The following is a 17,631-nucleotide window of genomic DNA, read 5'->3' on the forward strand; positions in this document are numbered from 1 at the left end:
AAGGTAACCTCGCTGGCACCTGACCAAAATGACCAATGAGGAGACAAGATACTTTCAAAGCTGGAGTGGGGGAGAAACAAAGGGGCTGGGTCTGTCTGTGTGATGCTTTTGCGAGGGACAGAACAGGAATGGAGTCTTAGAACTTAGTAAGTAATCTAGCTAGATATGTGTTAGATTCTGTTTGTTTAAATGGCTGATAAAATAAGCTGTGCTGAATGGAATGGATAGTCCTATCTTTTTGTGTTTTTTTTGTAACTTAAGGTTTTGCCTGGAGGGATTCTCTGTTTTGAATCTAATTACCCTGTAAGGTATTTACCATCCTGATTTTACAGAAGTGATTCTTTTTACTTTTTCTTCTATTAAAATTCTTCTTTTTAAGAAACTGAATGCTTTTTCATTGTTAAGATCCAAGGGTTTGGGTCTGTAGTCACCTATGCAAATTGGTGAGGATTTTTATCAAACCTTCCCTAGGAAGGGGGGTGCAAGGTTTTGGTGAAGATTTTGGGGGGAAAGATGTTTCCAAATGGGCTCTTTCCTAGAAAATAAAACGGGTTAGACGTTTGGTGGTGGTGGTGGCAGCGAAAGTCCAGGGGCAAAAGGTAAAATAGTTTGTACCTTGGGGAAGTTTTAACTTAAGCTGGTAAAAGTAAGCTTAGGAGGTTTTCGTGCAGGTCCCCACATCTGTACCCTAGAGTTCAGAGTGGGGAAGGAACCTTGACATTTCCCAACGCTACAATTCCTCTCTTCTCTCGTTTTGTTTCTTCTCCCAGACATTTGAAAAATATGTGCTGTGCAGGATGTCCTAAGTATTACCTAGTTGGGACCAATGGATTGATATTGACTACTATCTTACACAAAATCAGAATAAAAATTAATTTTGGTATAACTGGTATTTCAGGCAAGGTCTCACATGGGTTAAGTTTGGATATTTTTGTCCTCATTTATAATTCCATTACAATCTCATTTTATTGTGTCTTCTCTTGAGTGAATTAACGTTGTGGGAAGACACATTCTGCTCTCTAACCTGCTTTTAAAAAATCTTTTAAAAAAAAACTTTTGATGTGGTGCATAGCCCTGTTTCATTTGATCTTGCAGATGTTGACACTGTATCAAGGTGGAGCTGTACTAACAGAAGAGCAAAAGTCCCTACCTAATCAAATTCTGAGGGAGGGAGTTCTAGGGCTCTTTCCAAGAGTGCAAGCTCTCCATTCCTTATGCTTGGTCTGTGAATCCCAAATGAGGCTCTGCAGCCCAGGACTGAAGTTATTCCTTTTTCCTTCTGCACTGTATACTTTGACTTTAATGGTGCAGGAATGTGGGGGGGGGGCGGGTGGGTTGTGTGTATGCGTGTGAGAGAGAAAGGATGCCACCTTCTTCCCCCCAACTCATTACAGCTTTGCAGTGGGTTACGTCCTCTCTGAATCACTCCTCTTTTTCAACATATGTAATAGTCCTTCACCTCTCTCACTGATGCTTCCTTTTTGAAGCTTATTAAAAGGCACTATGTGCCAAGATTCTTATAAATGTTCTCCCAGTTTAACTAAATCTGTTGGTATAGTAAAACTAAAGAGAAAATTCACGTATTGTGAATGGAGATGTTGAGATAACTGCATCCAGTCTTAGCTAACTGAAATTCAATAAGACAGCTATGGTAGGACCTTCAGACCGATGGAGTTTTACCAGTGTTTTTTGGAGCATTAGGTATTGGCCACACTGCAAGAGGCAGGATATTAGAGGTCATATTGCGAATTCTGTAGATTTTTTTTTTTTAAGGTTCTGCAATCTCTTTTCCAATAGGGTTTTGGGAAGTCTGCTTTCTGCCCACATAATAATTACAGATACCAAGCAACCCTTTGGTGACATGACCATTAAAGATTATGATGATGAACTCTTACATATGGCTCGTGACCTGGCAGTGAGGCTGCTACCTGCCTTTGAGAACACCAAAACAGGAATTCCCTATCCTCGGGTAGGTGTGATACAATCTATATTGATATACGGGGGTAACTTCCTTCTTCTTGTCTTTGTAAGGAACTGCAACTTCTACTTTTTACAGTAATGAACTTTTTCTTTTGTCTAAAAGGTACAGCTTTTGGCATCAAATGTGACTTACTATATTTTCCAGTACTATGCCGATTTGTTTTGAGCCCACTTTTCCACTCTGTAGATGCCAGGCTAAAGATTAAAAACTTCTCTGATATGCCTAAACTTTTTTTGTTCAGAGAATGTAGAGTAGGTAGTTACCTTCTCCTTTACTCTAGCCAAACCGTACAGACTTATTTCTAACTCTTCCTCATTACTCAAGGTGCTACGTGTTGACTTTAAAGTACTGTATACATTAAATATCTTAAGTTACTGATACAGACAGAAGGTCTCAACTAAAATTAACTGTTATCATGCAGGGAGGCATGTCTGTAGAGTTACTTCAGTAGCATCAGTGAATTAATACCAAAATAATGCACATCCAGAATAGAAACCTGGACATTAAATTAGTTTACATTATTATGTATTATATCAACATTCTAAAATGAGAGGTAATGCGTGGCAGTTGGCTTACCACTGACATACTTACTTCCTTTTATATATATATATATATATATATATATATCACTTAAATGAACTTAGCTGAGTTAGAAAAATCTACTCACCTGTGGCAAGTTGAAGGGCTTATGGGGCAAGTGCCATCAACATCTGCAGAATCCAGACTTTTGCTTAAAATGTTTCTAGTCTTCAGTGTTGCAAAGGAAACATTCCAATGCTGAATAGTAAATCAATGCAGTCTCTTTTTTTCCCCTGAGTCTGCAAATTGACATTTTTGCCAGGTTCATCTGTTTGAAACTGGGATGGAGGCTAAGGAAAGAACACGAAAAACTTTGATTTTTTTTGTGGAAACTTACTCCCATGTTTTGGCCAATTATATAGCTGTTCAGAACTTTCTGAATATTGACATTCTTAAAATTCTGGAGCAAGGGAAGAATTCTTATTACACTTTTTGCAACCAGATCTGTTGTCAGTTTTCACTTTCACCTTGTTCCAGCCTGTCTGACAAGTGTCTTGTTAGTTTTTGCTGTTCAGAACATTGTGAACAGCAAATGAAATTGACAAGGATTTGGGACCGTTTCACTCTGATGGGTTGCTCTTGGGAAAGTCCAGTACATCCATATAATGCTGCTCAGGAGCTTCCCCAGAGGAAGCACTCCTGAGTGAAGGCTGGGAGAGGAGAAGAGTAGAGGAGATACCCCTTGAGTCTCCACCACCATCATGGCAGCCAGGAAATGAGGGAGTGGGGGTAGGAACTGAAGACCGCACAGGTAAATTTATCTTGTGATAGACATGAAGAGGTGGACTGAAGCCAAGAAAGGTTAATGAGTAGGGCATGAACAAGAGGTTTGTGGGTTTTTTAAAAAATAACTTATTGCCAGTTAACGTCCTGTTCAATAAGATTAATTTAATGGTGCATGAACAGAACAGCTGTTTCTTTACACTGTGTGTGCGCGCGTGTGCGAAACTATGGCCGGTCAGTTGTCTTTCACTCTGGCTATTAAGCTTAGTCCTTGGGCTTGCAGGTATCAAGTACATTTTCAAGGCCTGGAATTTAGTACTTGTTAATAGTGCTGCACTGACTGTTTTGCAGAATGAATGCAGTATGGTGGGTAGCAGGAGCCCAGGATTACCCCATAGTGCCCTCTAGCTAATGGGTTTCTTTTTCTGGAGAGAATTCTTATAGGGCGGAGATGGCAATCCTATCTTGATGGCCATTTGTTTCTTGGCTCTCTTGTGCAGATAAAACTGTAAGCCATTTGTGAGGGCCTCTTGCAGCTGCTGCAGGTTTAAGTTATCGCTGCCATTGAGATTCCTTATTCGAGTGTGAAAGCTAATTTCTTGTGCAGAATTATGAGATTCCCACTAAATTGTGCTTTGAGAATGAGAACATTATCTCTGCCATAAAGTAGTCATGGACTCAAATGTGGATACTGCAGTAAGATGATTTTCCTGTGAAAGATGATGCATTCATGGCAGAAGATTAGCTCATCATTTAGGCAATTATTTCTAGCTACAACGTTGCAACTTCAGAATGGCGCACCTATTCTGCAGCTGAAATGTGGTGTCCTGGCTGAGCCCTCTTTATTGGGATGTATTTCTCTTCTTCACAACAACCAAATTAATTTTAAAGGATTATTGTAATTATTTTTCGAGCTGTTATGTTTGCATCTACTGCATGTAGTATGGGCGTGTACATAACAATGTATGTAGTATAAAGAGATTGCCAGTGTCCTTTCATTCCCAGGAACAAGGGAACAAGTTCAGGTGCACTGAAGATTAAAGCTGTAATTCACAGTTTACAAACCTAAATGCACAAAATTAAGCACCTGAATTGCATAGGTGCTGAGCACTTGCAGTTTAGTAGTTGTGCGCTGAGCACTTCTGAAAATTAGGGGCTCTTTACTTAGGCATATGAATCCCACTTAGGCATCTAATTTTAGGGACCAAAGTTTGAACTTGGATTGCAATACATTCAGCTCTTGCTTCAAGTGGTGGGAAGTTGATCTCTTCTTGCTTTATGTAACTAATGCACACTCCATTAAAAAACCATGGCGTCTTTAATACAGCTAAGAGTGGAACTTAGAACATTGTAGCACTCGTTGCTCAACGTGTCATGCAACTGAAGCTCCTTGTATCTGTTTCACAGGTGAATCTAAAGAAGGGAGTCCCTCCTGACAGCAATAATGAGACCTGTACTGCAGGAGCTGGCTCTTTGTTGGTGGAGTTTGGCATTCTTAGCCGGCTGCTTGGAGATTCCACATTTGAATGGGTGGCACGGCGAGCTGTTAAAGCACTGTGGAGTCTTAGGAGCAATGACACTGGACTATTAGGTAGTCAATGCTCCCATGTGATTTCCAGATGTCTTAGTCACTTCAGCCAGAACAGGATGTATTAACTGTCTTGTCTCCCATCCTTCTATTTTTAGATACCCGACTTCTTGCACAGTAGTGCTTCACACATTCTCCAGTATATAAAGGGCACCACTTATCTTCTATCTGACTTTGATATTGTGGGCTCTCTACATATGTACGCTTTTTATCTGTCTGTGATATTCTGTGGATGTACAGGGAAAGCATCATAGAGATCGAGGACACAAACCCCTGATGGTTGGATTTTTCAAAAAAAACCCACAATTGTGAAATCAGTTTGAGTATGGCACAAACTTGAAGTTCCTACATGTGTAGGCCCTATTAACATAAATTAAAATAGCATGTGAGTAAAGGCTGCAGGATAGGACCTTCAGTCTTCGAATAACTGCATGAGAGTACTAAGCTTGATGATAATTAGTTCCCTGAGCAAACAAACATTAACTTCTTGGCAATACTTTTTCCTTAAAGTTATTTTGTAACTTGAATATGTGCAGATCAAGGATTGGAACTTTAAAAATGAGTTGTTGCTTGTGCTTCCAACTAAAATATGCACCAGGAAATGTTTTAGACATAAATCTTTGTCTTTCTGTCTGTCTATCCCTGAAGGAAATGTCGTGAATATTCAAACTGGCCACTGGGTTGGAAAACAAAGTGGCTTAGGAGCGGGTTTGGACTCATTCTTTGAGTATCTATTGAAGTCTTACATCCTTTTTGGAGAAAAGGAAGACCTAGAGATGTTCAATGATGCATATCGAAGTATTCAGAACTACTTAAGAAGAGGGTATGTTTCCCATAGCTATCATTTTCTTAAATTTACAAACGCTCCAGTGCTGGGTGATGAGTTGTATAGTGTCAGTTGCTCTCTTTGGAGAAGATGTGCTCTCAAAGAAAAATTTTCCTTGGTGGAATTATCTGGCAACTGTTGTTTTTAAATTGGTTTGAAATTTGCACCAATAAGTACTCTTATATAGATCAATTGATGGGGGAGAGGAGAAGAGAAATGGTAAATCACTGTACATTTAAACCAGTATTTACTACTTGGGACAGTAGTGAAAAAAGACAAACCATCCCAGAGAGAGGGAAGGGTGTTTGGGTGAGTGCGAGAGAGAGAAACAGTACTATACATGCTCGTTTCGGGCCCAGTCTTACCCCTGTTGTCAGTGGTAAGGCTCCCATTGATGTGGTGAGAGTAGGATTAGGTCCTGAATTTATATAAATAATTAATATTATCTGGGATTAACCCTGTTTTCCTAATAAGGTATAATAACATAGGCTCAAAAAAATATTGCATCCCCACATCTGTAGAACTCACTGTTTCTGTGATAGTTGTAAATTATGGCAATGTTGTAAGAATTTAGCATTAATGTGCTTTGTGCTCTCCTGAAAATGAAACATTCGTGTGGTGGTGGTGGTGTTGCTTTGCAGACGGGAAGCCTGTAATGAAGGTGAAGGAGACCCTCCTCTCTATGTTAACGTAAATATGTTCAGTGGGCAGCTGATGAACACCTGGATTGATTCCCTGCAAGCCTTTTTTCCTGGACTACAGGTAATCTCAATTTTCAGTCTTTTGGAGACTAGGTAGTACAGTGGGTTGGTTTATTAGAGATGTTCGTTCTAATGCTAGTTCTGGCGCCAAGTGAGAGTCTGAACAACAGGTACCAGCTTCTTCCTTTCCCTGGGGGTGCTCAGCCCCTGCCCCGCCCCCACTCCCCCTCCTCCTGCATGCTGCAGAATAGCTGATACGTGGCGAGCAGGAGGTGCTGGGGAGTCGGGGGGGAGGGAAGGTTGATGGTTGGGGCCACCAGTGGGCAGGAAGGGAAAGGTGGAACTGACTGCCAGTGGGTGCTAAACACCCACTAATTTTTTTTCAATGGGTGCTCCAGGGCTGGAGCACCCACGGAGTTGATGCCTTTGGGCTGAACGTATCCTAGAGTCCCCTGCAAACCCAGCAACCAGTTTGTCATGGCTGACTGTCTGCAAAAGAGAGGGCCAAGACTAGATAGTAGGGTAACACTCTGCCTAAGACTGAACTGCATCCACAAAGCGGTGCTGAGAAACTTGGCTTGCACTTCACTAGACTTAAACTATTCCCCAATTTTCAAGAATTAATTCTGATGCTAATCTTACCATTTAGGGATCTGTGATGTGTTGATGTGAGCTCCCTCGTGCCAATGTTTGTGGTGTGAATGAAGTAACCGTATGATTCTGCTTTTATTCAGGCCTCTTCCCTCTTGAGGCTTATGTTACATCTGGGCATCCAATGCAATATGTGGGATGAAAAGTGAATTACTGTCTTTGCATCCAGTGAAGTGAGCTGTAGCTCATGAAAGCTTATGCTCAAATCAATTGGTTAGTTTCTAAGGTGCCACAAGTCCTCCTTTTCTTTCTGCGAATACAGACTAACACGGCTGCTACTCTGTCTTTGCATAATGTGAGCACAGTATTTATTACATGCACATGTTTATAGCTGTTAATTATTTCTAGGTTTTAATAGGAGATGTGGAAGATGCTATTTGTCTCCATGCCTTCTATTATGCCATATGGAAACGATATGGAGCTCTTCCAGAGAGATACAACTGGCAGTTACAGGCACCAGATGTCCTCTTCTATCCACTGAGGCCAGAGTTGGTGGAATCTACCTATCTTCTTTACCAGGTACTTCTCATTCTCTGAGGATATGGCCTATATAAATGTTGTGATTTCGGAATGCACCTCTGCTTTTTCTGTTATGTATTTGGTAATGGTCAGGCAGCAAACCTCATGCCAGTCCATAAAAAATATTCTTTTATACAGAAGTGTCCCTGGCTAGCTGTGTTTTAGACATGTAAAACAGTATGTGCTGCTTGCTTTGAAAAGACGCTGTGCTATAACTCGTCTCTAACACACTCAAAATGCCGCCTTTCAGATGTCCTATGTAGCAGATCCTTGAACAAATACTTATATGGCAGAAATAATGTTTAAACTTGGTGTGGCAGCTGTTGCAGTGAAGCAGGATCTGTGCCAGGGCAGGTACCACCCCTCCTCTCAGGCTCACTGGCACAGTTTCTGATTTAGTCCAAAGGCAGCAATAATACTTCTTTTAAACCATCAGCTTCTCTCTGCCAGAAAAGTTTCCTGCATCTGTTCTTCCAGAGGACAGGCCCGGCAGGACCTTTCCACTGGGGCAAGTTATGAAAAGCCCCAGGAAACAGTGGGGGCACTGAATAGCTTGCCTAGCAATGTCTGTCTTGAGAATGTGCTCCAATAAACCCCCACCATAATAAATACCAGCTTGACAATATTTTGAATTCCTGACTTTTTTTTTCTTTCTTTTCTTTCTCTACACAGGCCACAAAGAATCCTTATTACCTTCATGTAGGCATGGATATTCTTCAGAGTCTGGAAAAATATGCAAAAGACAAGTCAGTTTTCAAAGTCCTTACCCTTCTGTCTCCTGTCAGTGTGTATTTGTTTGTTAAAGACTCTAAATTATCTGAAAATGTAAAGAGGTGATCAATATTTTTTCAGAAAGATGACAAAGTACTTAAGTTGCATTTAATAATAAATTCTGGAGGTTTCTTCTTTGAGTCAGCATATACATGTGATGTAACTGGCTTGTCTTCAGGTAAAAATCTGCATCTTCAACTGGGAAGAAATATGCAGGGTGTTTTTTGAATGCTTTCTAAATTTTATTTATTTTAAACAAAAAATCCTTTCAGTAATGTCTTTTTGTCTTAATACTATTTTTTTCTGAGAATTGGGTCAGTTTTTGGCAAATGGGAGGAAACCGATTTGCTTAAGTTCTCGTAAGAGGAATATTCCTACCCTCAAACCAATCTCCAGTTTAAGTTTGGACTTAATCAAAATTTAAGTGTTCTCTGATCTAGCATTTTGGTTTGAGACTACCTCCTTGTCAAAACAAAAGTTACTTTTAAATGTTGCCATTGATTTTAGAGTATGGGCTTGGTACCTATTTTACTAATATTATTGCAGGACTCATACAGGAAACTTCAGGTAATAAGGTTTTAGACCTATCTGCTAAAATAAATACAGTGATGCCAAATAAAACACTGTGAAATGTAGCTTCTCTGTGTTGCACAATGACCCTAGATTATCTTTCACTTGCACATTTTTAGGCACAGAATTTGTTCTTTATTACTTTTGAAAAGTCATCTAACCACCAAATATTTGTTCAAAACTTGTAAAATATAACTGCAGCTAGAGTAATAGGCTGAATGACAACTGCCTTTATGTATTTCTAATGATTTGTCAAGTTGTGGCTATAAGGAAGACCAAGAGATTGTTGGCAGCCCTCCTCAGTTTACCAGAAGTTGTTAAACTGTGAAGTCATAGATCAGGACTCTGGTCAGAGAATGGCCATACAATCTGGATTCTTGCTACAAGTACCGTATATTATATTGCACTGGTTATTCCAATACATGTGTTTTAGGGTAGTACTGTATAACGAAATTTGTGGTTTAGTTCATAAATAACAGTACTGGCAAACATCTATCTTTTTAAAGTGTGAGATGTGTCATCTTATTTTAATTTTTACTTCAACCCATGTTTGGCATTTGGTCTGAATGAAGTTATGAATGTGTTTTGTTCCTTAATGTCAAATGTGATGGAAATAAATCCAAACTAAATTTAATTTTAGGTGTGGCTATGCTACATTGCATCATGTCATAGAGAAGTCAAAAGAGGACCGGATGGAGAGCTTCTTTCTCAGTGAAACATGTAAATATTTATTTCTGGTATGTATTTACTTTTATCACCACCACCAAAAAACTTGGGAACTTTATATTAAAAGGAAGAAGCTTCTTTGTAGGGACTGCAGGCAAGCAACAATAATAATAATAGAAATGCAGGACTGGAAGGGCCCTTAAGAGGCCATGAAACCTATCCCCCTTCCTCTCTCCCTTGCTGAGGCAGGATTAAGTATTCTTGGACCAGTGGTCACCAACCAGTTGATTGCGATTGCCGGTGGTGTAGCATGGCTGCTACTAAGGCAGACTCCCTACCCTGGGCCCACGCCACTCCCGGAAGTGGCCAGCACGGCCCTGAGGGTGGGCGTCTCCTTCTGTGTGCTGCTCCTGCCTGCAGGCACCGCCCCCAGAGCTCCCATTGGCCGGGAGAGCTGCGGGGGTGGTGCTTGCAGAGAGGTGCTGCAGGGGTGCGTTGGCCTCTTCTGGGGGCAGTGTGGGACCGGGGTAGGGAGGGAGCCTGCCTTAGCCTCGCTGCGCCGACCGGGAGCCGCCAGAGGTAAGTGCTGCCCAGCAGGAGGCCGTACCCCAGCCCTGAGCCCCCTCCCAGAGCCAGCACCCCATACCCCCTCCTGCACCCCAAGCCCCACCCGGAACCTCCTCCCGGAGCCAGCACCCCACACTTCCTCCTGCATCCAAATACTCTGCCCCAGCCCTGACCACCTCCCAGAGCCAGCGCCCCATACCCCCTCCAGGGCCCCAGTACTCTGCCTCAGCCCGGAACCCCCTCCCACACTGCGAACCCCTCGGCCCCAGCCCAGAACCCGCACCCTCTCCCAAACCCCAGTCTACCCCAGCCTAGTGAAAATGAGTGAGTGAGGGTGGGGGAGAGCGAGTGACTGGGGGGGTGGGGTGGGGAATGGAGTGAGCGGGGAGGGGCTTTGGGGAAGTGGGGCAGCCACGGAGTGGATCCTGGGTTGCCCTTACATTCCAAAAGTGATCTTGGGTGTTAAAAGGTTGGAGACCACTGTCCTAGACCATCTCTGACAGCTGCTTGTCTAACCTGTTCGTAAGAATGTCCAGTGGCCTAGCTTGCACAATGCTGGAGGGGAAGGGAAAGGCTGGCTGCCATAATGATTCATGTTATAAACTTATGAATTCCTCAGAAAAATATCTTTTGTCTGCACACTTCATGTAAGCACTTACTTTAGTGCAAAATGAATGCTTAAAGTATTCAGCTCTCGTACTGAGTAGTCCCCTTCTAACTACCACCAATTTTTCTGCTTTTAGAATTAAAAACAAAAACAACCCTCCCCACCCCCAAAATTATAGTTTCCTTTTACTCTAATGGAAATCTGTGCCTCCAATCTCAAAAAAATCTAACAAGATTGTTTGGTGTACTGACTTGTTTAGTGTCATGTTGAATTATTGCACATGCATTTGATGAATGTCCTGATAACAAACATGAGTTTCATTAGATGGATAGCGTCATGCTTTCTCTCTTTTTCCCTGCCTCTTGTTTAGTTGTTTGATGAAGAGAATCCAGTGCACAAATCTGGAAATAAATATATGTTTACTACTGAGGGGCACATTGTGTCTGTGGATAAACGTTTTCGTGACTCGCTCTGGCAAGATACCTTCCCTGAAGAAGAGGAAAGGAATGCAGAAAAACTAAAGCCTAACGAATTAAAAGCCATGAACTCCAGTTCTAACGTAAGCAGTGTATAAAGTGTCTCCGGCTGTGTGGTTGGAGAAAAGGGGTGGTGAAATATTACACCTTGAGAGATCGGGGAGAGGAAAGCAACTTTGAAGTGGTAACTAATGAACTTTGTTCAGCAAACCTATATTCAGATGTTTAAAAAATCCTGAACCATCTCAAGAATTTGAAAATTAGAGTGACTGCCTCTCGGAATGGGTCTGGATGGCTTGGAATACAGGAAATTGCACAACCTGTCAAATTGTAGGTCCCTTGCTCCAACTGTCCTCTCTTTCATAGTAATTGAAAGTAATTGTCATCTGATTGTTAGGGGATGTGCCCAGAGTAAATTGGTGCCCTCCATTCATTTCCTAGAGGTCAGCTTTGTGCATTGCCCAACCGCCAGCTCAGACTCAGACTTTAAAGCCAGAAGGGACCATCCTGATTATCTAGTCTGACCTCTTGCACGTTGTAGGCCACAGAACCTCACCCATCCACTCCTGTCATAGACCCTCTAACTTCTGACTGATTTACTGAAGTCCTCAAGTCATGATTTAAAGACTTTAAATGGTGGATTCTCAGTAACTTGCTCTAGTTCAAACTTGCAAGTGACCTTTACTCCTCCATGCTGCAGCATGTGAGAAGCTCCAAATACAAACCAAGAGAACACTACTTGTTGTGAAGTTTGCCTAAGACAGAATGTGCGGGGTACTAATCAAGGTTCAGAAGGGCGGGAGAGTGAGGCCCTGAACGCTACAAGGCACAGCAGTACTTACTGCCACAAGTAGTCCTGCTGGTCAGTGAGACCACTGCATCTGATGCTAAGCTCTACACTTGTTAGTGTTTGCAGGGTTAGTGCCTGAGATTGTAACACTGTAGTACGGAGAATGTACATGATTGATTATACAGGCTTTTGAATTATATGATTTGTTGCTTTGTTCGCAGTGCAATAGGGTTCCTGATGAGAGAAGATATTTGTTGCCGCTGAAGAGTATTTACATGAGACAGATTGATCAGATGGTGGGTTTGATCTGAATTTGTTCTTCAGAGTAATGCTTCATAATATGCAAGGAGGAACGTGGACTCTGATTCTGATACAAATATCTACAACTGTACACCTGCGATGCGTCCTTACATACACTGAGTCACTTAAATAGCCACTATGTTTCTTAAGGATTTAACTATAAACTATAATAGTCTTCTAAAGTGAAATGTTATAAAGCAAAGGGAACTCTGAATACAATTTGATCAGAGTTCTGTCCTGATAAAATTTCATACAGTAAAGCTTGTATTGCAAATGAAGGCTGGATAATCTTGGAGTACAATTTTTTTTTTTAATTTAAAAAAGCAACTGGCATGTGCCATGAAAATCATTTTGCTACCTTTTTGTAGCTGTATTGTAAATGATGTTCCTCTGGAAAAAGTTTAGTATCTAAGTTGAAAATGTTTGGAGTTTTGATGGAAAGGAAAGGGAATGTGCAATTTTATCACCAAATTTAATCATTTGGATTGTTCAGACTAGCAATAACAATGCTATTTGTTCCTCAGGTAGAAATATTTGTAGTGGGTTTTGGTTGAAACAAAGCTTTGTTTAGAATAACAGCTTTGAGAGGCAACTCCTAGTCATAAAAGAAAAGTTCTCAGTACCGTCATGAGATGTTTAAAACAGTGTTCTTAACATGAATTTGCACGTTCACAAAAGCAGACTAGCTATAGAAACCAATAATTTAAGAACAAGGTGCCTTTGTTTGTAGGGGAAATGCACAAGCCACTCTGAACTCTCTGAGCTGCTCACCTTGTATTGCTTAGTTGAACAGATGTTCAAAATATTCTTTAGGTTCTTTCTGTCATGTACCGAATCTAATGCCTTTTGTAAAGAGATCCTGAAGAAGTATACAATTATCTGACAATATGAAAACAAAGTAATTATACTGTTGGTAGTGCTTTTGGGGTTAGTGCCTTAATAAGCTTACCTTCCCTCATGAAAAAACCTGAGCTTTTCTTTGAGTCGGAATATATTTTTGTTAAATTGAATCAGTTACTTTTGGAGTGCCTTGGTCATACAGTGTTGAGTCCCAAAGAAAATGAAGTTGGTATTTTAAATACTGGAAGGATGTTGCCTATTATGCATATCCCAAAGAATGTTGAATTCTTTACACCTTTTTTCTGTGAATTCAGTCAAATATTGTACTGTATGTGCTGATGTGTGTTGCCATGGTTGAGGAATTCATACAAAGCCTACAGCATGCTGAGATCCCTCTATCGAAAACAGTAGCAGTGGAGTGCATTCATCAACTTTCAGGAGGTACACAGCACTTCACAGGTCAGGCCCATAGTGGCTAGTAACACTGAGCTCAATCTTGTCTGTGGAAGTCCCTTTTGAGCCTCCATGATAAGTGGCGGTAGGGGGAGGGAAGAGTGGAAAACGAGCTGGTTGCCACCTGCCCCTCAGCTGCACCAGGTGCAGCTCAGGCATGCTTGAGGATTACACAGTGTGAATACTTGGGAAGAAAGCAAGTGAATTTGGGACAGTTTGTCATGGAGGGGAAAAAAATTCCTTCAACTGAGACTGAAACAAAACTTATTTTAAGGGTTACTATTTTTAGTGCTTCTCATCAGTTAAATCTGTATTTTAAAATCTCTTTTAGACTGCAGTTAAAATGTATTCAGCTAACACATTGTTTCCTACTTTTAAGTAGAGCTAAAACTTAAATAGGAATTTCAAAGTAACAGAGCCAAACTTAATGTGTGTGTGTATATACAGATCATCTTAGTCTTCTGACAGAAATCCAGTTCTTCATAAGCCATATGTTGCTTTCATAAAACATTTCTAACAAACATAATGAAGTCCATGTATTTGAGGCGCATGCTTAACTTAGTATACAGATGCATCTCAGGGACCTCCAACTAGACTTCTCTGTTCTTGCTAACAGATTTATCATGTATTCAGGAATCAAAATCTTGTCTTCCTATTTTTACCTGGTAACTTTTGAGGATGGGGGAGGAGGGGGCGACTTATGACAGGTAGCAGATATAAAGTTCCCAAAACATACCTGTATAAGGGTCTGGTGCCTTTTTGAAGTTAGATACACCTTGAGCTAAAAAGTATTTTTTCTTAATTGTTCAAAACTATTACTGGAATATTTCATAGTCACTTCAGTGCCTATTTTAAAGCAAAACATGCTTCCAAGGTGTTATGATCCAAAGATGTATTAAGGGAATGCAGGTGACACAGTCTTAACTGGGGATGCCAGTCAGCCTCAGTTGCTAATTTAAGTGCAAAGGGTATTATGGAAGAAGCCTATTCTGTCTACTGGGGAAGGCATAAGCAAAAATATCTGGGCATTCAGAGATGCTGCTACCTGGGCGAAGTCTCTTACCTGCCAGTGATTTGAAGTGAGAAACTTTATTAAAGTTAGTAATGTGAAAAGAAACCTACATAGAGCCTCCAAAATGTGCAGCTTACAATTTTATTGTAAGCAATTAGTTCATGCCGACAGGTATCCTGGTGACTTCTTCTGCTGACAGCAAAACCTCCCCGATCCTCAGCTGAGCCCTTTGAACACCCATTATATGCCCTGCTACTTACAGTAGTGTTTGTGCCTTCTGACAAATTGAGCCGAAATGCAAGTTCCGGATGGAGGTTAAGTAAAAGTATATGTTAAATTTGGGTAATTCTCAAAAGACCAGTTGGTTTAACCAGGCTGTACAATTTTTATTTTTCTCAAGTTTTTAATTTTAGGATTATACTTTTCTTAATTTTTATGTGAATTGCCAAAATTAGACTGACCTTCTTGAGTTGTGGAATTGGGCCAGTGTGGGCAGCGGCAGTGCAGGCTTCTCTGCTCTGTCCAGCTGGTGTGCCTCAGCCTTGAATTAGATGAATAAATTTATATCTAGTACTGAGAAGAGTTGGCTCTCCAGGACTTTTCAGTGCTTGTTGTCTCAGAGCACTAGCCACAATGCCAAATGGGATGTAGTCACCTGTCTGCTAGAAACAGGGCTGAAGTCACCAATTTGCTTTTCATAATCACCTAATAGCCATCATCCCATAGTAATAAACTTGGGTTGCTGTGGTACTGGATTTAATCTGGTGACCTGAAGGTGAAAGACACAGTCTCCTCAAACAATCCAATTTCTCCCTCTCCTTGCACCTCCCCTTCTTAAAAGTAATTTTGAAATAAAACATGTCAAAACACAGGCCATGTCTTATGTTTGGTGCACTAGTGTGAAAATCTATTTTTAATTAAGTATTAGAGCCAAGTTGAAAACACTGCTGAGATGACTTGCTTATACTTATAATGTTGTACGTCTCAGTGTAATGTGCAATATAATTTTTCTAATTAAAATTGCATTGTATGTATGTTTAATTGTTGTAAAATGTATTTAACTGGGGGAGGGGAAAGACTTGTAAAAGGATCAAATGTTCTTTTATAAATGTCCTAAGAAATTTTGTCAAAATTGCTTAAAGTAAGGTTTTACAAATTTGTATTAAAAGGCTATCTTTGACCTTTCTGTTTGGTTTTTCCCCCCCCCCCCCCTTCCTCTGAAGAGGGATGTAACTTTGGGAGTACCATGGTGCAGTTTTCAGATTACACATCTTCATTTCTTTCATGGACTATGTAGTCTGTACATTTCACACCCCCCCCCCATCCTGTACACTTTCCAAAAGTCTTGCTTAGTTGTTGGCTGAGAAGGCTGGACTAGGTTATGAAGTGGGAGTTTTCTGTAATATTTTTATTAAGCCGATGTATGCCTCAGTTTCTCCTATATTTCACAAGGCTACCCAGTGGGCAGGGAGGGCATTAGGTAAAGGACAGTTTGCTCTCAGGACAGGGTAAGAGAAATAGATGTGAATGTTTACTAGCTGTCTGAGCTTGAATGGATCATTGATACAAGGAAGGTCTCAGCCAGTCTTTTTTCAGTGGAGAATTTGAGAAGACCATGGCAAATCCAATCTCCAGGGCACTGGGCATTGGTTGTTAGGTGTCAGAGAACAAACAACTGGGATGATGTGAGGTCGGAGGGGGATAAGAGTTGGTTGCAGGAGGGACTTGGGCTATACTTTAACCTTCAATTCTCTGTGCTAACCCAAGGACTTCCTAGGCTGTGTTTCAATTGACTAATAAACCCGACACTTTTGACAATGCTATTTGAATATCACTGCAAATGCTTGGTGAGGTACTTTACTCTCTGAAGAGTGTATGAGTCTCTACCAGGAGTCTGTCTTATCGGGCCTTGCTGAACAGAGCTCACAGTGTGAAGCTGAGGAGTGCTGAAGCCCTAGAGATCGTCTAAGGAAGTGATGAGGCTATATGCTTTACCCAGTGAAGGAAGAGCGTAACACCCCTTGGGCTGGGGTCTGGCACATTGAAGGGGTTCTTCCTAGAGACTTTGAAAGCTGGGGCCATAGCCCTGATCCGGTGGATCTGTGATACAGGTAAAATCAATAGAACTAAAAGCCCCCATACAGGGAGAGCTGTAGGTCTTCTTACAGTCTCCTGTGACAGCATTCACACCCTCTTAGACAATATGAACAAAGGGAAGCACAGGACGGCTATTTCTGCTACCAACAGTGTTGGGGAAAAATGAAAAGCTTGTGAAAGTTCTCACAGTACGGAGGAAAAATTTAGGAAAAAATATTTTTTTTCTATATTGCACAGTTTCCCTTAGCTTGCCAGGTGTCTGAACTAGTGTTACCAGCTGTAGCCTCTCAGGTATAAAAATGCCAATAATGAGCATATTCTTCCTGTCCCATATGGGATTCATGTTGGGGGTGGGAGAGAAGTATGTTTAAGGAATTGTTTCATACTGTAAATTTAACTACAGATCCAGTCTCTTTAGTCTGCCATGAAACTGCAACCATCTAATCCCTGGCCAGTGTTCTGCCCTCCTACAGCCAAAGAGCCAGCTGTCATCCTTGCTTTCTCAACAAGCTGAGTGCATTGAGACCTGAGTTTCTCTGGGGAAAGGGAGTGGCTTAAACCAAATCTTGTAACTTCCATTTGCCTATGGGAAAAGGCAGCCTTTTCTGCATGTCCCTGCTTGCCTTTCTTTCCTAGGCTATACTTTGCTTCCACTGCTTTGGTGTGCTGTCCCTCCTGCATTCTCCGCCTCCCTTGCCTCACTTTTCTATCAGTTGCTATGGTTGGGTCCCAATGCAAAACTATAGTAGGGTGTGTTGGCAGAGGAGCCCTTCTATGTCTTACAGGGCTGTTGCTCTGAATAGTTTAGTAGGCAGCAGGTTTAAAACAAACGAAGTATTTCACACACTGTACAGGCAACCTGAGGAACTCCTTTCCAGAGGATGTTGTGAAGGACAAGACTATAACCGGGTTAA

The 17,631-nt window shown here is 41.2% G+C and overlaps 1 protein-coding gene across 1 annotated transcript in view; it reads left to right on the plus strand.

Moving 5' to 3' along the window:
* The window catches only part of EDEM1 (ER degradation enhancing alpha-mannosidase like protein 1), a 29,217-nt gene extending 13,417 nt beyond the window's left edge, over positions 1–15,800 (plus strand). The window contains exons 4-12 of the mRNA XM_084634204.1: positions 1,798–1,969; positions 4,691–4,874; positions 5,520–5,694; positions 6,339–6,459; positions 7,398–7,568; positions 8,241–8,314; positions 9,550–9,646; positions 11,120–11,308; positions 12,237–15,800. Of these exons, the coding sequence (XP_084490330.1) occupies positions 1,798–1,969; positions 4,691–4,874; positions 5,520–5,694; positions 6,339–6,459; positions 7,398–7,568; positions 8,241–8,314; positions 9,550–9,646; positions 11,120–11,308; positions 12,237–12,326 (1,273 nt within the window). The 3' untranslated portion in view covers positions 12,327–15,800. The remainder of the gene's footprint in view (positions 1–1,797; positions 1,970–4,690; positions 4,875–5,519; positions 5,695–6,338; positions 6,460–7,397; positions 7,569–8,240; positions 8,315–9,549; positions 9,647–11,119; positions 11,309–12,236) is intronic.
* Positions 15,801–17,631: the final 1,831 nt, after the last annotated feature.

Source organism: Lepidochelys olivacea (assembly GCF_965140295.1).
Source record: "Lepidochelys olivacea isolate rLepOli2 genome assembly, chromosome: 7".
Lineage (NCBI taxonomy): Eukaryota > Metazoa > Chordata > Testudines > Cheloniidae > Lepidochelys > Lepidochelys olivacea.